Below are 22,298 nucleotides of genomic sequence, written 5' to 3' on the forward strand. Positions count from 1 at the left end.
TTACGTCTACGCTAGCACGAGCATTTCCCGTCCACCGCTTTGGCCGTGAACGGTGCTTGCGGACACTCCCAGATCAAATGTTGTTCACAATTACCCATGAAAGGGGCGTAGGTGTCTGGTCCCGCTGCAGCCTAATTGGTTAGATACCGCACCTGGAATATGGGAGATGTGTGTTTCTTCTTTGCGCCCACTTTCATTTCTATTTACCTGATTCATTCTACGCTCCAAAAAAAGTCAAATGTTAGCTTCCTGAAATAATTTGTGCGGCTTAATTGTATGTTGCTTCGTGTGGTTGTTAACAAAAAAATTCGAGGACACCTAAGCACTTGCGAATGCGCGCATTAATGTTCGATTGAACGCCGCTGAGTGGTCCTTGCGCTGCGAGTAATGTACCCCACCTGCCTGCGGTGCCAACGCCGCATGCCACCTACATCCTGCGTGACGAGAGGCCCAGGCCGTTACTAATGCCGGCAGGCGATAGCGGTAAGTGCAGCCCGAGTCAGCAAGCACCAGCAGCCTACGATGCTGGCTCGGGCACCGGTTTCCGTGAGCGAGAACGAAGGCGACATGGCGTCGCGGCTATGCTCGCCCCTCACGCAACACTTGGCCCGCTAGGAGGGCGTCCCCTCTGCACCATCGAGGTGCGCTTGTGACGTGGCGTCGCAGCCATTGGGACTTTAGGTGCCCTTTTGCTGCTACAGTCTACAGACGCCGGATTTTTCACCCGATGGGCCATTTGACTCTTTCGCCTAAAAAAGCCCTTCGGACGCCCTTATTCGTGGCGATCTTAGCATTTCGTGTATTAGGAAACGCAGACCGCATCCTTACGCTCGTTACCGACATGTCAAATGGGCCACCGCCGGGCACCCACTGGTTACCTGCAGGTCGTGCCTCACATACGAAGAGGAGCAGAATGATGTACTTCTGGCGTGGTACCCGTTAACGTATGCCTCTGGCTTTCTCTTCACCATCGTGGCAGCCTGCGTCGGCTCCACCTGCGTCATCGTCAGCCCCGGCATCTCCTTTGATGAATTCGTCTACTACATCAACAAGTACCAGGTCAGTGCCTTCTGTGGCGTATGAGCGTTCCAAATCAACCAGATACTCAACAAAAGAAATTAGCGTAGCCTGCACGAGCGGCGCAAGGCTAAAGAAACAGCGGAGCTGTTAGGCACCTAGCTGATCCTGGCCTTACGGGTTATGCTTTTCCGGAATTTATTTATTATTGATCGATTATCGATCACCTATTGATCGGCAAGGCTGAGCACTACCAAGTCGCAAGGTGAAGCGAGACGCAGCTGTGCGTAGTGAGCTAAAGCTAAAACCGCTCCGCTGTTAAAAACAGAGATGGCTTTAGAAGCGAGCAGTCGATCGCACTTTTAACTCAGAGTCGGACTTCTTCGGCAACCGCCTTTGATTTATACGGGTTCTACTTGCGATGCATCTATTTTTATTGTGCGCATGCGTGACAAGGTGATATATGTGAAGCCGTTCCCGCTATTAAACGTTTGTGAATGTAGGGCTTGTCTTTGTCTTTTCTTATGTGGGCTGGATCTTTGTTTACCCTAATTTTTCTTGTCAGCAGTGTAAAATATTGTTCCTCGTCCGTCGACTGTGCATCGATTGTGCGTCGACTGTTCCCTCGATTCACTAATAACCTTTACATTTATGCACCAACGTACCAATAGCTCAACGAGAAACTTTTTCAAATTAAAGTGGCCAGGCCATGACTTCATGGCAGAAAAGTGATACCTTTATATTTTTGCAGCTTTTCGTAGCCATAAAGTTGGAGCCTCTGCATACGTGTAATAACGCCCAATGGCTTTCATTAGCTTCGAACCACCGTTGATTACGGTGTCGGCGCCACCACGGCAGAATAACTGACTTCGCAACCTCTATGAGTTTTGTATTTTATGTTGTTGGGCAACAAGTGATACAATCAAGTGAAGCACCGTGAAATCGGAGAGCCACGAACTAAACACATAAGCCCTGCTTGACCTTCAAAGAAATGATTTATTACTGGCATGTGACATAATTTATTTATTTTTATACTCTTGAGATTCATATGAGTACATTCAGAGAGTAGAGGCGAAGAGAAAGCCTAACGCTGCACTTGAGAAAAAATGCAGTTTTAGGAGTAGAGCATGCAATAAAATGGTAAACCTATACAAAATACACAAAATTCCACACAACTCGATACAAAGGATGAAAAGCCACCCTTTCAAAGCAACGAAACCATAAAATTCCTCCATACAAAATTATGCAGTCGAAATTGCAATGTTACATAAATTTAAACAGTGGATTTTATAACGCCAATAGCTTCCGTTGGCTCTTTCGCCTGTCTGCGTGGTTGGTGGTCCAAATTTCACCCCTCTCATCACCAACACAAAGGCAAGAGCGCGTCCTCTCAAGGAAACATGTTGCGGTGCGTGTTCTTCACTGAAGGTGAACAATTACGTCAATGCATACGTATACGTGGTAGCTAAGCTTTCATAGAAGCCCATATATTGAAAGACGGAAGACGACCAGGACAGGCAGCGCTAGCAGAGCCGTTTATTCCGCCGGCACGGCCCAGGCTCAAACACGAAGAAGAAGAACACGGATCATGATGGCTATATATAAATTAGAACGATGAAGTACGTTAAATGTTCTTACACTAATACCCCCCCCCCCCCCCTCGTGGAAGCGGCCAACCTGGCCGCAATCTACAGATCGGCTGAACGGGGAATAAAGGGCTTCATGCGGGAGACATGAACAATTTCTGCACTACGACGACGGCGGTTCGCGACGGAGTGAAGCGGAGTGACTAGATAGTTCACTGCGGAAGTTTGGTGCAGGATAGTGTAGGGCGCAATGTACCGGTGCAGGAATTTCTCGCGAAGTTCAGAGGTTCGAACCGGCGTCCATAGGAGGACTTGGTCTCCAGGATGGAAGGCGATGTCTTCTTGGGTAGCTTCGGCGTATCTTCGAGCAATTTCACGGCAATGCGTGGCTCGAGCTGCAAACTCTTCTGGGAGAGTGGCGTTAGGCGAAGCAGGAGAGAAAAGGAGATCTGTGTCGATGCCGGAGGACACAGACCGTCCATAAACGACGAAGAAAGCGCTGTTGCCGGTAGTTCGTTGTGTCGCAGTATTATAAGCGAATGTAACAAAAGGAAGAATGTTGTCCCAGTTAGTTCGGTCAGGACGTAAGTACATGGAAATCATGTCAAAGAATGTTTGGTGGAAGCACTCAGTAAGGTCGTTCGTTTGCGGGTGATATGTAGAAGTGGTTTTATGCTTCGTATTAGTCGCCCGCAAGACTTCCGCGAGGACATGGGACAAGAACGCTTTGCCATGGTCAGTCAAAAGAAGGCAAGGAGCACCATGGCGCAAGACTATGGATTGCAAGAAAAAGTCAGCAACCTCAGAAGCAGCACCAGATCGAAAAGGCACAGTCTCGGTGCATCTTGCTAGATGGTTCACTACAGTGACGCTTGAACGGTGATCATAGGGTCCATATAAGTCAACTCCAACGAGTTCGAAAGGCCCGTTCGGACATGGCAGAGGCTGGAGAAAACCGGCAGGAGGGGATGTGGAGCGTTTACGGTGCTGACACGAGGCGCACGAGGCAACGTATTTGGCTACCGTTGTCGACAATCCAGCCCAAAAGCAGCGGGTCTTGATGCGGTCGTAGGTCTTGTCGAAGCCTAAGTGGCCGAAGGCAATGTAACCGTGAACTGCTTCTAAAAGTTGGAGACGAAGGCAGCGAGGTAGGACTGGGACTCTGAGTGGGATGATAGATACAACGATGAAGCACCCCTCTTCCAGGCGAAATTGGCGAAGCTGGCGTTGCAAGCGGCGATTGGGTGGTTTAGTTAAGCCGAGAAGGCGATCAATGAGAGTTCTACAGTAGGAGTCTGCGCGCTGAAGGGAAGTGAAATCGGAGCGTGAAGAAAGCTGAGTTTGATCCAGAGAGGTTAGCGAGGGTATGAGGCAACAGTTGCGTCAGAGCGACGCGGCAGAGACACGGATCAAGAGAAGGCGAAAGCGGGCATCGAGACAGTGCGTCTGCATCATGATGACGTGGTGTCATGATGACACCAGGAGAGTCGGACTCGCAAGCTACCCGCAAAAAATTGGAGGACGCTTAAGCTTCGCCTTTAAGAGTGGAACGCAGGAGGGAGCCTGTGAATCCACTGCAGGAGGGAGCGTCACATGGCAATCTTGAAGCCTAGCAAAAAAAAAAACATACAACAGAGATCTCATGAAAAAAAAATGCCCCATAGTCACCTGACAGGCAGGCGGTCGTTCTTTGCGCCTCACGTGGTCGCCGATCCACCCTGCGTGACGTGCTACGTACGTGCGTGCGTCTGTTCAATGCCGTGGAACGTTCACAGAAGGAGCGCTGTTCCCTCTGCCGTTACTTCATAAACGTAACGAGTTACCGTTACAGTTCCACCGACCCTTAATGAAACGGTGGCGTTACTCCTTTCTTCCCAAAAGGAACTAGTTCCAGGAACGCCGTTTCGTACAACACTGCGTTGGACAAACCAACAGACTCATAAGACGAATAGCAAACAAACACTAGGTAATGAAAGAAACAGATTTGAGGAGGCTAGTACAGGCTTTCGTGCCTCAGCCGCATAGTATACTCTCTGCCCTATCTCCAACTTCCAGCAGCAAAAAAAAAAAAAAAGCAAGGCTCAATGCCTCATACGACAAACACACAAGGCTGCCCGTCATCTCCCTAAGAATACATCAACAGACAGGCTGCTAATATTAGGCAGACACAACACGTTTGCCGAACTAGTCGAGGTGCATAGAACCGCACAGTACGACAGACTAACAAAAACACCTACGGGAAGACAGATTCTGAGAACCTTGGATATCGGCATGAATGCATAGGGACGGAGGCAGTGCAAGTGCCAAGAGACGTACACAAGTATCTGAGAATAGATCCAACACCGAAAAATATGCATCCCGAACAAAACGGAGAAAGGCGAGAGCCAAAGCCCTCCACAGGCAATATTCAACAATAGGCAAGTATCTGAGAATAGATCCAACACCGAAAAATATGCATCCCGAACAAAACGGAGAAAGGCGAGAGCCAAAGCCCTCCACAGGCAATATTCAAACAATAAGGATTCATACGGACGTTTCAGAGCTCCTTGATCACAACGCCTTTCCGATAGGCACCGTGGGCACGGACCTATTGCCGACCTGACCGCCGCCTCCGTATGGAGCGCAAAGGCAGACGAGGCGGATGAAGCAGCGATCGCCCTAGCCATTTTAAGCACGGAAGCCAACACAATATTTAGCTACTCTAAGACGGCCGACCAAACTTTGCAAAAGGGAGGGTCCGCACACCAGCCAAACAAATCCTAAGACTTCAAACTTTCAACGCCAGACTGATTATACCGAGGTTAGGGAATACAAATATCTTGGCGTCACAATAACAAATAACCTAAACCTGAACACTCACACTACTAACCTATGTGATTCAGCCTTTCGTAAACTTTGTCTGCTGCATCATAAACTAAAGCTAGCTCCCGCTGAAACTAAAATTTTAGCCTACAGATCACTAATAACACCAAAACTTGAGTATGCATGCATATATAGTATGGGACCTTTACACCAAAACTAACAATGATGCACTAGAAAGAACTCAGCGTAAAGCAATGAGATTCATTTTCTCAAAGTACCCCATGACTGATTCCCCGACTGCACTAATAAAACAACATGGTATCCAAACACTGCAAATGAGAAGAAAAAAACCAGCGGTTAAAATTTATTTTTCTTTTTAAAAATAACATCCATTTCCTCACCCCAGAGCTTTTTGCAACGCCAATGGTGGTACGCCGAACACGGCACCGCCATGCTGACTGTTTACCTCCCTATAATGCCAGAATTATCGTCTTTAAATATTCTTTTTTCCCACGCACCATTACAGATTGGAACAATTTACCTCAGTCGCTAATAACCAGTATTGATTCCATTGACAATCTCAATTATTGACATGTTGCTCTCTTGGGAATTGATTACCCAAGTTGATTTTTGCGTTATTGTTCTTTTACTTCGCTTAAACTGTATTCATGGTTCATTTCTACATATGTTCTTTGCTTTATTTGTTTTTGGAATTACTTTATTACATGAGCAAGGGCGCTATAACGTAAAATGATTCCAAACTGCTTTGATTTCAAACTCCTGACGTCAAATTTACGTAACCACCGACGCAAGCATCGGGCGGTGACTCGCAGCGTTGTCTGAACAACCCAATCAAACACTCTCCTTGTTTATAGGAGGTCACCTTTGTTCGCTTTCAAAACCAATAACACTGTCTACACTCAGCTGTTTTTCTTATCTAATTGGCTGACAAGAGGCCAGGAGACGCTCTAGTGGAGAGGGTTTCGATGGGGCCGAGCCAACAAAGTGAAAATAGATAACCGCATGTAGAGGGTGGGGCCGGCTTCTCTGATTAGTCCGCTTCGCCTTACTTAGCTTGCGGTGGCTGGTCGAAAATCGCGGCGGCGTGCAACGGAAGGATAAGGATGCCGCTAAAACGAATCCTCAGCAAGGAATAGTTGGCAGAGCGATGCCGTATGCATGCCGAAAGGGCTCGGTAACGTTTTACCGGCACGCAAAAAGGTTTATCATGCTCACCGGCAGGTGCGAGTAGCAAGGGCCTGAGCGATCGGTGGGCAGCCATCTTCTATTCCTTTCGGAACGGGGCAGTCTGTGGCAATTCAGAAAAAAATTTTCAGTTTTGTTCGGCATATTAATGCATTTATTTCGCGTGCACGTCACTTTGACGTGGTGAGTTTTCGCGGTTTTGTGAGGCCGCGTGACGGACAGGCGAAGTGGGCGTAGCCAGAAAACATTGGACCAATAGCACATGGCTAATGGTGAAAATGCGTCGAATCAGGAATGATTATTTTTATTTTGTGCGGTTTAATGATGCCTAATCAGTGTGTACAGGTTATGTCAGATGGGGAGTTATCGCGGTGGTCGTGACGTCGTGTGACAGACAGGCGAAGTTGGGAGTGGCCCGAAAATGTTTTGACCAATCGTGGAGTCTGATTGCAGAAATTGGAATCAAAAGAGTTTGGAATCATTTTACGTTATAGCGCCCCAAGTGTTGTTTTCCGTGCTTTGTAGACACGGATTGGTATTTGGTATGCTGATGGACTGGATTGGTATTCTGCGCACTGTTAATTTACGTCTGCTAATGTTATTATCTCTTATTATCATTTGTATGCCGCTCCTGCTTGGGCCACGCCAAGGCCTGCAGTATTGTATAGATAAAATAAATTAGAATCTTGTGGGTTCCGGCCCACGCGTCGCACCTTGGGAACGAGGCGGCCCACAACTTAGCCCAAGGTTTGGTCAACCGGGCAATGGGCGAGCCTGTCCTGACGTCGGCCAGAGAGACCTTTACCACCTACCACGAAATTACGTTGAATTATAGAAACAACACAAGGACGCTACCACCGCCTTAATAAACATCAACAAGTGGCTCGGCGGAAGCTACAAACTAACACATTCCCAAACCTACTCCAAGGCCCAGCCAGGGGTCTACAACCCAGAATGTAAGCTCTGCGGGGCCACACAGGCAGGTTTAAAGCACATTTTATTCGAATGCAACGATCTAAAACCACAGAGAGAATCACAATTCTCGAACGAGCAAGAGTGGGAGAATGCGGTGTCCAGATCGGACCCGGCGGTTCAACTGCGGGCCGTCAGCTGGGCATTGGAGGTCGCCAAAATACAGGACCTCATGACCATAGTATGCGGCACCGGAGGACCTGATCGGACTACCACTCACGCGACTGCTATTCCCACTAAAATCCACCAAATACTTTCTGTTGACGAAAAAAAATTTTTTCCACCAGCCTTCACGTTTTCAATTTTCTAATGGACACGTTTTATGTAATTATAATAATTGAGAACATTAATAGTTAATTAGGACTAATTATGAAGTTAGGCGGAATCGAAGAAATTACTGAGTATATCCAAGCGAGGGTTACGTCGCTTGGAGCTACCTGGATTTTGCATATTTTTCAACCTTGGCGCATGATAGTTGGGACACCCTGTGTAGCTGACATATCCCCGACGTGTGTTGTTTTCCCTGCAGGTGACGACGTTGGCGAGTGTGCCGACGCGGCTCCACTACTACGTCTCGGACATGGAGCGGACAGGCACGCGCCTGCCCTCTGTCCGCAAGCTGAACGTGGGCGGAACGGTGTTGACGCGCTCGCTGGCCAACCGGCTGCGGGCCGCCTTCCCGGGGCTGCGCTGCCTGCGCAACCTGTACGGCATGTCGGAATCTTGCAGCGTGCTCTGCTCACCGCCTACTGACGAGATCGGAGCTGCGAACATCGGCTTCCCAGCGCCCATGGTCGAGCTGAAGGTTTCTGCAGTTTCTATCAATCCTGAATATGCGGGGGGTTTTATTAAGGCAAAAGCCTTAGATGGCTCACGGGTCGAAAATTTGACCATCCGGAAAATTCAACAGCACCAAAATTGATGGTGCCACTACCATGTGTTGGTGTGTGTGAAAACTTTATTTAAAGAGGTACGGAGGCTCGACTTAAGCCGAGGCGGGCCACTCCCACGTTGGCACTGTCAGGCCGAGCCCTTCAGCGACGTCATGGGCCCTCTGGACAGCCCTTAGTTGGTCTTGAAGCAATGTGCTTTGTATTCTTTTCTCCCATCGAGTCCATTCTTCCAGGAGGCTGGGGAGAGTTGCACCATGTGTTGGTGCAACAAAGTTATTCGGTTCGAGTGCGCTCATTAACTCTACCTTAATTAAGATAGTTATTTAAGACACTCAAACGAACAACCTTTGGTAGGAGTCGAACCCACGACATTTGGTGTTACTTAGGGCGGAGTTAATTAAGGCACACTTAGGTAATAGTTAAATAAGGCACTCGATCCCACAACATTTGGTGGGAGAAAACAAGTATTATGAAGTGACAACGCATTCGAATGAGAATTTCAAGTAATTTAATTAATGTCTCGTGAGCGTGCCAGTACTCACATTCATCCTCTTTAGCGTATGCTAAAGGTACTGTCAACGTTTTTTAACGTTAACCGAACTTTTAAATATGGCATGTAGCGTATAACCAAAATCTACTTATAGTGCTACATAACTCGAAGATGCGTTTAATACTGACACTGCAAATCAAAACGCATAATTGATTAAATATCAATTTCTTGCTAATCACATTTTCGCCTAATTACTTTAACAAACATATTGCAGCAAACGAATGAAAGCCAGTAATTTGACTAGGCCTATCTACAGAGAAAAAATGTGAAAACTAGCGCTAGTTTTGAGATAAGCGTAGTCGAACTTAGGGTAAAAAAATGGCAGCAGATCCCACGCTCTGTGGGAATCGATATTATGCGAAGTAGTGTGCGGGGAGCCTACCAAGTTCGCGAAACGACCATGAGAGCACAAAGATATAGGTGGCTGTTTCGTGACCTACATGACAGGCATATCATGATCCATCATTTATGTCCGTGCCAATTTCAGTGTTTTTTTAGTGTTAATCTTTTTTAGCTGAGTCATTGTCATTTTGGCTGAGTTATGCTCATGACTATGACCTCTACCATCATCATTTTGTGCTTCCTTCACTTAGTGCCCACGACCGAACCCATTCCAGTGGTTTTTCAGGGTTAATTGTTTTTGCTGAGTCATTGTCTGTTTTGCTGAGTCATGCTCATGACTATGACTTCTACGATCATCCTTTAGTGTTTCCTTCACTTAGGGCCCGCGTCAGAACCCATTTCAGGGGTTTTTGAGTGTTAATGTTTTTTCGCTTGGTTATTGTCATTTTAGGCGGCTGTTTCAGGACATACATGACAGGCATTTCATGACATTCATGTCATGACCTATCATTTATGTTCGTCATACATCCTTGTTATACTATGCCAATTTTGGCAGCTACCAAGTTAACCAAATGACCATGAGAGCACCAAGACGTGGGTGGCTGTTTCATGACCAACATGACGCGCATGTTATGGTATTCACATCATGACCTATCATATATGTTCGTCATACAATCTTGTCATACTATGCTAATTGTGGTACATATCAAGTTAACGAAACGGCCATGAGAGCACGAAGACCTAGGCGGCTAGATAGATAGATATATAGATAGATACTGTCAATAAGGCAAATGTTCGCCAAGAAATCCTTTGCATTTAATATACTGATACAATTATTTTTTTAACCAAACAGATTATTATGCATTGCAGGTTAAAGATTGTTGCAGTACCAATGCATTTCGTCGCAAACTTTGGGAACGCTTATCACCAAGCTGGTGTCATGCTCAGAATTTGTTCTAAGTGGAAATGTATTTTGAATTCACCGGCTACAAGTCGTCAATTGCAAAATGTACCGTATAGGGATTATTTTAAAAGTTAATTAGCGAAAAACTTTGTACTTAATTAAATGCACATTTTGTTTTCTGCCGCAGATTACCCTTCTCTGACGGTAATGTCGTTCAAGGAGTAAAATTGTGCTAAGTGTCACAAGTGGTCTTTTAAAATTCTGCTAATGATAAAAAACATCGCGAGTGATAATTTCGGTAATACACAATAGCCTATCTCGCCTTTATTGGCATTTCAATCCTATTTTATTTACTAGATGTTTCTCGACGGCTGTCAGGACTGAACAATAATATTAGTAATACCACCGACTGAGCTACATATCAAAGTAAACGCGAAAATGCGGCCCCATAACCATTTCACTTTTTAACACCAAAATGTGACGATTGGTGGAGCCTGGCATAAGATGACAGACTCCCCCCAAAATTTTCGCGCGCGTCGCGGAAATGGCGTCACGAAAAGAGCACGCTAGTTTTCGAGCATCCCCGCGAGACGACGCCATTTTTTTATTCATTCTCTGTAGATTTACCGTAGATTATATGCAACCAAATGTATACAGTAACTCTAATTCTCAGTACACTCACTAGAAACGTCACATGCCTGTGCGGCACACGCAGCACAGTCACTGCGTAAGCTGGGGAAGCGGGTCAAGAGTAGCTCCAATTTCGGCACCACACACAACAGGGTCTTCGGGGCAAAGTCTCTTCGCCTCGTTTTGACGAGAACGATCTGAACTGTCCGCCTGGCGTCGACGGCGAGCTGCGACTGGTAATGCTCTCTGCACAGCAGTCTGCTCAGCCCGATGATACGTGGTTGTAGCCGCGCACGTAGCTCTACGATTCGCTTCTGCAGCAGTGGTTCGTACCTTGCGAGGAGACGCCATAACGTATACCGATGAGGTATCCAGACTACCTGGTGCACATCTCACATCCCTTGACCCGTGGCACGGTACGTTGTTATTGTTGATGATCATGATTGTTTATTGGAATCTTCAAAACGGGCAGGTGACAAATAGTCACCTAGCCTGCTTGAGTTAACCAGGTTCAGTTACATGCAGCATTGAACTTCTATATGCAAATTACATGTCGGGCACGCTGCGTTTGCAGGCACCTTGACAAGATGACGCCACCATACTGGCGGAGGCTCGGGATCGCGTTGATTGCGCGCCTCGTCTGAATCGCATCTCTCGTCGCTTGCACCAGTGCGCCTGCGTAGGGCGCGTTTATAGGGCATTTTCCGCTGCCAGACAGCAAGCGCTTGCGTGGCTCTGTGGTAGAGTATCTGACTCCAGCGCAGCGGACGCAGGTTCGATCCCGGCGGGAACCTTGTACTCTTTTTTCGCATTTCTGGCAATAGCGGTTACTGACACCGGCGGAGGCGGCGGCGGACACCATCACGAACCGAAACGGTTATTGCAATGAGTCCAAACAGCTAACGTGGTAAAAAAAAAATGTCGCAGTTTCACCCGAAAGGCGAAGCGTCAGTTGCTATAGCAACGGCGGGGGGCGCGTTCTCCGCCGCGAGCGCCCGCCCGCGCTGCTGTATGTTGAAAGGCATCTGCGGCGTTGGAAGAGTCCGCCCTCCCTGTGTTTTCGCGGCTAAGATCGCGTTGATGCGAGCACGAAGCTCAATTTGCTCGCTGCTGCTGCTGCGCTGACTCACTCCAGCGTTTTGACAGTGAGTTTCGGCGGTCATCGAGTGATAAGCGTTCACGTTTGCTTGTGTGCGCGTGACACCATGCTTGCTAATTTAGTTAATGTGCCTATGTTTACACGTTTATACGGCCGATAAAAATACAATAACTTGAAAGTCTCTGAAGGCGAGCTCGTCGGTGTGCTTTCATGGTGAAAAACAGCGCTAAAAACACGGACAGAAGGAAGGACACAGGACGAGCGCTGCGTTCGTCCTGTGTTCTTCCTTCTATCCGTGCCTTTAACGCTGTTTATTACACCATGAAAACTACAATACTTACTTTTTATGTCTGTCCACTAATTTGATATTGCAATCAATGCTTCGCCTTTCCGGCAAAACGGCGACTTTGTTCTCTAGCTATTTGCAATAACATTACTTAGATGCAGGTGGCTCGAAGCTTGAAACGATCGCGGACGGATGCAAGTGAAGTGTAAGTAGGAGAATGTTGCGTTACTGAATGGCGCAAGTAATCTGGTTAGTAGTTTCGACTCGCGAGTAATACGCGCCTCGCTTTCCGAACTTCGTTACATTGTGACTCTTTGAATATTGCGACAGTTTGTCTAACGTTGTAAATGCCAAGAGCCTGCCAAACAACGCCGATAGTGAGCACGAACGAATATAAACACTTTAATTTTCCACTACGTCAGGCGCAAAACGCTCTTCTAAAACACGGCCATCACCTGGTATACAGAAGCTTCGAAAACCAAGTTTCGCGCCTAAGCGCAGCTGGCTACCACTTGCAACTCCTCACAGCAGTATCAGGCTAAGTGTTAAGGAAACGCGATGAGTATCCGAATTCCGTTGCCCAACCAAGCAGAGGTGGAAAAGTGGTTGTCATGCCGTATTTGCACCAAGCTAGCGATAATCTGGAGAAAATTGGCGATTGTGTTGGCGTTGACATCGTCTTTTTATCCTCTTTGAAATTGCAAGCTTTGTCTGGGAAAGTTAACAAAACTACGAGGAAACTTCATGATTGCAATAAAAAACACCGGGAAAAATTGGGTTCGCGCATAGGAGTGGCTTACCGTATTCCTTTAGACTGCGGGAAATAATATATTGGACAGACGGGAAGGTGCCTCACTGATCACTTACGGGAACATTCGAACATTATTAGCAATCTGCTAAAGACTGTTCATCTAGCCACACACTGCTTGCGTTGTTGCTGTAAACCCTTGTTTGACGTAACACAAGTGATATCCAGAAACCCGGATCAAGTGACTAGGGATATTATAGAGGCGTTAGAAACAATTAGAAGTAATAACGCTGTAAGTTGCCCATCCGTTTCGCTGCCAAAAAAAAAAGAAATCGCTTTCCTGTCGCGGTAGCGGCCTGTGGTGTTTGATTATGTCGATAAGCGATCTTTGCTGTGACGATGGCGTTTTCCTTCTGTTGTACTATGGTATATATGTGTTAACCATGTGCAAAAAAAATTCAATGTTACTAGCGCTGTGTCTTCGTTCTCTTCCGTTGTCATACGTGCTCTCTTGCGTTTAACCTCAAGTTTTGCAACTTAAACCCTTGGGAAGTAGCCAATATTCTAGTTGACATTAAGAGGAAAAAATGGAGATGAGCAGGCTATGTAATGCGTTGGGCAGATAACAGGTCCGATAGAGTTACAAAATGGGTGCCAAGTGAAGGGAAGTGCAGTCGAGGACGGCAGATGAATTGGTGGTATAATAACACTTAGAAATTTTCAGGCACATCTTGAAATGAGGCAGCGCCAGGCAGGGGCGATTGGAGATCGATGGGAGATGCCTTCGTCCTGCAGGTGACCTGGCGACGATGATCACTTGTGTCGTAGTCACTTACCATTTTATGTTTGCAATTTCTAAATAAATTATAAGGCCTATTATGAATATGCAAGAACTGCGGCTCATTCAAACTAGCCAAAATAAAACAGAAAGCCGTAAATAATGAGACATTTTTGCAATATCGATTAGGTCGTTCTCACGGTGTAGTGTATTGATCCTGCTCATTGGTAGTAAGCGCTGTGCAAGTGTTCGGATGAGATAATTTCTTGTACCAAAGAAGTGACATTAATTATTGTTGCTCTGCCTAGATCGTCATCTTTCATGTTACTATTACTACTATTCAGTGAACAGGAACACATATGGAAGGTGTATATAGGTTTGTCCCTCATACCGTATCCTTAAGGAAATTTTATGGCTATGACTATTTATCACGCGCTATTTATCAATGCTATCCTCGGCAGGTTTATAAGTTTTCCCTGGAACTGGTCACCAAAAAGTATTTGGCTGCGTTCAAAATTGGTGAACATCCTCTAAGTGTAAACCATTGTCTTGCAACCAGCGTCATCGTCATTGTCATTGTCGTGCTTGTGCAGCCAGATGTCAAGCTTTTCGGTGGTACTTAATTTCCTCATAATGTCCCTGTAAGGCTTTTTATTCATGTAATTTTTTTTAAATTAATTTTTTCGTAACGTCCCTGTAAGCATGTATTGGACCAAAGCTGCAACATTTCCTGAAATAATGACAACATAGCTTGAGTGTATCTCAGCCAATGATTCGAGGAATTATTTGTCGGTTTAAAGGTCAGCCGTACGTACAACAATAACCATAATCATGGAAACTGTGGGACTTTCATGACACTAACCGCAGGTGCTTGACCTCGAGACAGGAAAGAAACTCGGACCACACCAAAATGGGGAGCTGTACTTCAGGGTTCCCAGCGCCATGAGCGGTTACTACAAGCATCCCGAAATGACAGCCGCATTTATGGACAACGATGGCTGGTGCAAGTCCGGTACGCTCCTTTTCTAAATTTTATTTGCCGAAACACGCTAAATGTTTGAAAAACAAATACATAACAAGCACTGCTGTGTGCTGGACGTATTGGTATGTGAACTTGGATAACATTGTATGTAGCGCAAGCAGACAAGGACAAAAGGTCAAAACGTCATACAGTTCCTTCCAAAAAAAGGGCGCCTAGATATCAAGCAGGCCGACAGAGGTAGTGCAAGTACACATTTCACCTGCCCGCCCGACAGCTTGTGCTTCCATAATATCACGCAGATCCTTATCGCTGTGTATCGGAATAATAATGCAAACTGTATAACAATGGTTCACAGCCGCACCCTTCTCAATGAACGGACGCAGGACCATCGCAGTAGGCGCTTACATTTATTTGTCGGACGTGTTTGGTAGCACATGACAATGGCGGTTCATACACTGCTGCCTCTACACAATGGACGAGACGGTTTGGATGCCTTCGAACAGCCAGGCACAGTTTTCGACAAAGGTTGCTCAACCGCCACATCTGCCCAGTTCATCGTGTGCTGCAAAGGCTACCCTTGCCATTACATAAGAAACATCAAAATTAATAACATAATGCTAGTATGGATTCATACATAAACATTAATTATAGGTATACTTGTATGAAGAAAATAGCAATAAAATTTATTTTTCATTCAAGCACTAGCAAAACACATGTTATTCTAAATAAATTTCTGCATAATTTCAGCATAAATAAATTTCTGCGTTTTCGAGATGCGTTGAACGGCGGCAGCAGAAACGCTCTATCTTCTCTGGTGTCACTCTTCATCGGGCCGGAAATGCGACATGTGTTCGCGGTCATCGGCTGATATAGGTTCCCGCTTGGCTGTGCGGGCGGTGACACCATGCTTCCTTATTAATTAGGAAGCTAATGTTTACTGCTAGTTTACTGCACATAAAACTGCGAAACTTACTTCGTGCAACTGTGTAATGCTTTGCTGTCCCTACCTATGCTTCGCCTTTCGAGCGAAACTGCGACTTACTTTAGAAAATAAGAAAACGGCGAAAATAGACAATTGCTTCCTTCTGTGTTTTGTCCGCATTGAGAAAAGAGGTTACAGTGAACTGGCTACTCCTTAGCGGTTCTGAAGGCAGTCGCTGAAACCCTCCTTCAAAATAAAGAACGTGTGAACGTGGTCCGCGGCCTTACCACACGCTGCTACTAGGTCTTAGGCAACTTATTACGTGCGTAGAATATTGCATAAGCTCAAGAAAAGCATGGAATGGTATGGTATAGGATGGTAGTGGTATTTTCAGCGCCAAAAACGTACGTATTTATGTGACTGTTAAGTAAAAACACGGGTACTCAACGAAACAATGGGGACACAGAACGGCTCCGTAAGGTGCACGGGACGCCGTGTGGGCGTTATTCTAAACGAGTGGTTTATGAAAACCAGCTAGCAAGGCATAGGGCAAACGCGACGCTGTATGAACGATTGTGCGCGGGAGCATCAGCTGATTGTCAAAAACAACACTGTTGTGGCAGTGTGAGGCAGTTTTCTCAGTTTCTCAGTGGTTTCTCAGTCCTTAAGATAATGGGAAACTTAAAGCTTAAGACGCATGGGTCGCACAATAGAAAGCCATGGTGCAAACATTAGCGCGAAGCTAGTGTTTCATACTTGAAATGTAAAGAAATGTAAAGATAGCTAAGATACTTGAAAATGTAAATGCTAAATACACTTCCTCTGTGTACTATTCCTAATTCGTTAATGAAATATTTACTGCTTCTAAGTGCGAGATCACGGGACCACATCCCGGCCGTGGCGGCCGGATTTCGATGGGGGCGAAACGCAAAAACGCCCGTGTGCCGTGCATTGGGGGCACGTTAAATATCCCTTGGTGGTCAAAATAATTCCGGAGTCCCCCACTACGGCGTGCCTCATAAGCGAATCGTGGTTTTGGTGCGTAAAACCTCAGAATTCATTCATTCATAAAATATTTTCCGCTAAGATGGTTTCTACAATCGAATGTTTGGGCACTTTGTAGTTTCTTGGTGTGCTTAACATTGTGTTAATTGTTTTCTGTTTTGTTTAGTACGCGCATCTCACGATTTTAGATTTGCACTTCTGTTTTTTGTATTAATTTTGATTTCTGTTTTCTGTGTGATTATAGAGTTACATTATTGTTATGATAGGGGTAGGGACAACATATTGGTAACAGCTCGGCTCATTAACTTTGTTTGCATAAGAATGTGTATAAGATCGGGCCGTTAACTGGCCATATAGGCTAGCGGTCCAAATTTTTAAAAATATTTATCAGTGTCTTCTGACAATAAACTCCCATTTAATCTAATTGGATAACACCCAGCACGAATTTAGGTACTATTGCTGCAAGATTGGAAGGAATATCAAGTTGAAAGAATGAAGTACTGTCCTATGAACATACGGTAGAAAGGATGAGGTTGTTCGATAGCTGGGGAAGTCACAACCAAACTGTCAATTCAGACCACGCGGCCCACATTACGAGAACAGTAGAACAATGGCAACATAAGGATAAAGATGACATCCTCATAAAGCTTTACAAGAATATGTAGTATACTTCGCGGCATCGATGCCGGAAATCATGTGGATCCGACCGCGGACACCAAATAGTTTTACCAATTAATGTGGGCTCTCGGAAAGGCTTTGCAAGGAATCAGAATCATTAAAAGTAACAATAAAGAGAAATAATCAAATCGTGTAAACTAATGAAGTATTGTGTGACAACAATAATGCATCAAATTTCACAATAATAATTTGAATATCAGAAGAGGAAGTAAACATCGACGTTCAACGTTTTAACGGGAGAGCGTTAAATCCCCCGTGCCACAGAAAATCCGGCATCGGCGTTAAGCATCAGCGTCTGGCGGGAATAATCATGCCGAACGACATCATCCCGAACCTACCCGATTACACAGGCTCTCAGCGTGGCGCAAGGTGTTAGTGAACAAAAATTGAATTTCTCAAAGTAAATTCCGTCAGAAAATCGTAAAGCATGACTTTACCACAACCCACAGGCGTGATACCGTCGGATTGTAATTTGAATACACGAGGAAAAATGATGTAAGCAGCCAGGGATCTTTGAATCCTGTCGCGTTGCACTCTTAAAGGCGAAGCTTAAGCGTCCTCCAATTCTGATGGTGTTTTGCTGTACTTTAGTTCAACGCAACATTGAGGGGAATGTGGAAAACCGAGCCTTTCTAAATTTTGGACACGCGCGTGCCTCGGGGCAACAGCAAATATTAAATAAAACAATAAAAAAGAGTTACTAGGGCCTTCACATATAAGACGACTTATATTGCTCATGTAAAAATGTCTTCCCAGCAATGCGTTTGTGTTAAAACGTGAAGCCAACTGTAAGGGGATCAGTGTAAGCTTAGACTTTGTAAGCTGGCTTTCCCACGTTGTGTGTTGTAGTGAAGCCTACTCATAAAGAAAAATGTGATGCGAACGTAGCCCGTTATCGCGTTTCACTCTTACAGGCGAAACTTAAGCGTCCTCCATTTTCTTTATTTTTTAATTTTTACGCGGAAACCAAAGCGTCAGTGCAACTGCGTATAGAGACGAATTTCAAAGTACTTCCTCGTATTTTGGCCGTTGTTCTAAAACCTTTCTAAGTTCCTTCGTTGGCTCATTTACAAGAACTAAACTAGACCCAAGGAAACGGCGTAAAAATATATTGTTTCACTGCTGGCTGATACGGGAACTTCTAGGCGGGATAGCCCGTCGTGTTTTCTATGTGTGCCTTGTCCGGCTTACTCAAGTCCCTACTCGCGATAACAGCGAACTTTTTTTTAGTATTGTAGGAGGGTAATTTACTAAGACAGCTCGAATATATATATATGTTTTACACTTTAGTATTTCTTTAAGTGTTATCGCTTTCAGCCGCATGCTAAATTGTGTACAATTGCTTGAAAGTACACTTTTAACCCGCCGTGGTTGCTTAGTGGCTGTAGTGTTGCACTGCTAAGCACGAGGTTGCGGAATCGAATCCCAGCCGCATTTCGATGGGGGCGAAATGCGAAAACACCCATGTACTTAGCTTTAGGTGCACGTTAAATAATCCCAGGTGGCCTAAAGTGTGCGGCGTGCCTTATAATCAAATCAGTAGTTTTGGCACGTAAAACCACACAATTTCATTAATTTATTTTAATTTCAAGTACACTTTCCTAAGACATATTATTGTAAGATTCTTGTAGCGGGTAAAATTGTTTTACAAAACTAAAATATTGTATTAACCTCGTTCATGGCGAAGTGCTTTCGACGGTGCCAGTTACGGAGATTTCTTTAATTGCATGGATCGCGGAGTCGTTTTTAAATTTAGAGGTGTATCATCTTTTGAGCAAATCTGCGAATCTTGCATTTGCCTGTTAAGCTCCGACTTTCTAGGCCCAGTCCTGACAGTTTCAGCCTGTAAAACGAAACTTAGAAAAACAAGATCTGGCGTCTACACAAAAGTCTTTCACGTAAATGCAAGTGTTTCAGTGCGCTTGAATGTAAGTAAATTGACGCCATAGAACAAGCGTGATTTGTCCTTAATTGAACGTACTGAACGTACGGTTGTTATGATAGAGTTGTAGTTAGTGCATTACGAAGGCACAGATAGGTGTGTTTATTATGGCTGCGCAGGTGACATCGTGTATTACGACGAGAACGGCCGTTTTTACTTCGTGGACCGCATGAAGGACATGATAAAGTGCCTTGACCAGCAAGTTTCGTCTGCCGAGCTTGAGTCGCTGCTGCAGAACCACGAGAGCGTCGCTGACGCTGCCGTGGTGGGCATATCACGCACCGAATATGGAGACGCACCCGCGGCTTTCGTAGTGTTGAACAACCCAGCAGCCGCTTCGGCGCAGATGGCCAAACAACTAAAGGAGTACATCGCTGGTAAGTTTATATCTGGCTTGATAACAACGGCTAACGTACTCTTACACATTGCCATTCTTTGGCACTTTGGCATGAAACACACAGAAAAGTTATGTTCACAGGAGTCAGTATAACAATCTGTTTAAAAAACTGCGTCACATGTACTCAGACAATGTTGTCTGAATGCACATTCACACACGCGCCAGATTTGGACTTCATGTCCAGACGAAAATTTGCAGAAGCGGCTAAAGTGCACAAGTACTGTTCCTGAAAAGCGTGGACACAGAATGGAGGTAGTGGTTAAGAAAGTTGGCAACCAGGTACAGGTTAATTGAAAGTGTAAATGGACAACTAGGAGTCATCATAAAGAAAGGGAGCGAAACATAGACAATGAAGTGCATGCAAAGAATGTAAACAAAAAAAAAGACAGTGGAGATTTACAAGAATGACAAGAAAATGAAGAGAGAACCTGTACGATAACACGAAGGGAAGTGCCTTGCTATTTGAGGCTCTAGCTGGTTGCCTAAGGGACAAAACCATACCGGAGCAAATATTCGCAATTAGATAAGGCATGTGTATGCTGCAGCGAAAATACGAAGACCACTAAGCACCTCCTAATGAAATGCGAAGGGGCTCACTCAGCGCGACCAATACGTAACCTACAACTTCTAGACAAACTTGGATTTAAAGTAGACGGAAGTACCAACCGGTCAGCAGTCGATATAAGCAAGGGAAATTAAGAGTATTGGTGGAATAACAGCGGAGAAGAAACTAATATCACCGGATCCATCAAAGGCAAAGACATGTCGGTACACGGTCGATAGAGAAGCTTTGAGGAAGATGAAAAAACAATTTTAAGCAGAGGTATACAGAAATGCTAGAATGAAAACCGTGTATTGAATGCATATTAACTCAAGCAGGTTTGGTGAATATTTCTTGGCATCCCCGATAATTTATTGGCATCACGGTTTCAAAGGGGATGCCAATAAATAATCAACATCAGGATCATCAAAACGCGAGATAAGAGCCCGTCTGCACAAACGCTATCTGAGAGAAGGTGGTCCTATCATTTGGACGTGCGCTGATTAAAGGAACAATCACAAACGCTAGTGCAACAAGTAGTGACGTGTTTCTTTCCAAAAAGCGTAAGATGAAATGCTTTCCGGAGTGTTTCAAGTGACTGCAAGGATAGGTTGTGTTTCATTGACGTAATAGTGCGATTGTAGGTACACAAAATAACACGTGTTTCATCATTCCTTCTGTATGATTTCGAGATGGTGTTAAATGGTACCTGAAACATTTTTCTAACTAATAATAAATATGCCCCACTAATAACCACGTCGCATCGAATCTCCTGCCGCAAGAAAAATTTCGAATTAAATATAAGCGCAGTTATACGTAGTTATTGCACTGATGAGTGGCCCATGAGTGCATCAGACGCAGCTACGCGCAACTTACGTGTGTAGCCGGGTGAAAACGAGCAACTGCGTTTCACATGGGATTGACTGATTCTATTTACATTGCAGACATACATGTTTTTCATTTACCTAACTAATAGATAGCAACAATATAAATAGTAAGAATGTTCTCGCGATCACGAAATCTACCAATAGTTGTTGGTGGGCTTCTACGCTGGACGCTGCATGACGACATGGCGAAGCTGCGAGCAAGCAATTGTTCGTTGTTTTTGACATGAGATTGCTAATTCCCTGCTGCATGTAGTACAATATTGTTTGGCTCAAAGGTTCACAGAAGCCTCGTGTACAGACCGGTGAAATTTTCGAAGCGTGTTCCAGGGCCCCTTTAATTGAGAGTACATAGAATGCGAGATGGGGCATGTGTGTTCTACTTTTCGAAGCACTAGGAGGGGGGGGGGGGTTTAAACGTTCTCATTTTCACAGCTATAGGGGCATGACTGAAGTTACAAGAAATAATGAACGAATAACGTCCAATTTATTTGCTATTTTGCGATCAACAACCCAGTTATCAGCGAAGCGAAATGAGGAAGCTACAAAATCGTGTAATTCAATATTACAAATGAGTAAACACAGTGGGCCGAATCCGCACCCTTGAGCCACCAAAGAGGTAAGCCGTAAAGAGGATAGCAGCATGTGCTATAATTATTGACAACAACGTACTGCCAACGATTTATCAAAATATATTTAGCCCAAGTAAGAAGGTTGCAGTCAATGTTCAATGTCCTATGTACATAAATTAAGAGGTTATTTGTAATGTTGTCAAAGGCCTTGGTCAAGAAAAGTACTTCCGACACAGGACCGTTGAAACAGAATGGCATGCAAGGAATGGTTGAAACATAGCAACTGCATTTCACGTGAGATTGATCTTTTGAGCCTCTTCTGCGACTTTCTAAAAAGTGAGTTTGATTCAAGGAAGGCTACTAGGCTAGAACATATTATATGTCCTAAGAGTTTGCACGATATTCAAGGGAAATAAATGGGTCGATTTTTAAAGACGCATGGCCTGCTTCCGATTTATGAAGTGGAAGGTTTAGTTTAGTGGCGCTTGGCGGCAGCACATCAGCGGGCGACAACGACACATGCACTCACCTCACAACCTTTCTACGATAAATTATTTTCCTT

General features: G+C 45.0%; 1 protein-coding gene across 1 annotated transcript in view; it reads left to right on the forward strand.

Moving 5' to 3' along the window:
- Window positions 1-22,298, forward strand: part of LOC119462558 (uncharacterized) — a 181,919-nt gene that overhangs the window by 120,674 nt on the left and 38,947 nt on the right. The window contains exons 5-8 of the mRNA XM_049672274.1: window positions 885-1,059; window positions 8,113-8,388; window positions 14,681-14,825; window positions 19,462-19,719. Of these exons, the coding sequence (XP_049528231.1) occupies window positions 885-1,059; window positions 8,113-8,388; window positions 14,681-14,825; window positions 19,462-19,719 (854 nt within the window). The remainder of the gene's footprint in view (window positions 1-884; window positions 1,060-8,112; window positions 8,389-14,680; window positions 14,826-19,461; window positions 19,720-22,298) is intronic.

This window comes from Dermacentor silvarum, chromosome 8, assembly GCF_013339745.2.
Source record: "Dermacentor silvarum isolate Dsil-2018 chromosome 8, BIME_Dsil_1.4, whole genome shotgun sequence".
In the NCBI taxonomy this organism is placed as follows: Eukaryota; Metazoa; Arthropoda; class Arachnida; order Ixodida; family Ixodidae; genus Dermacentor; species Dermacentor silvarum.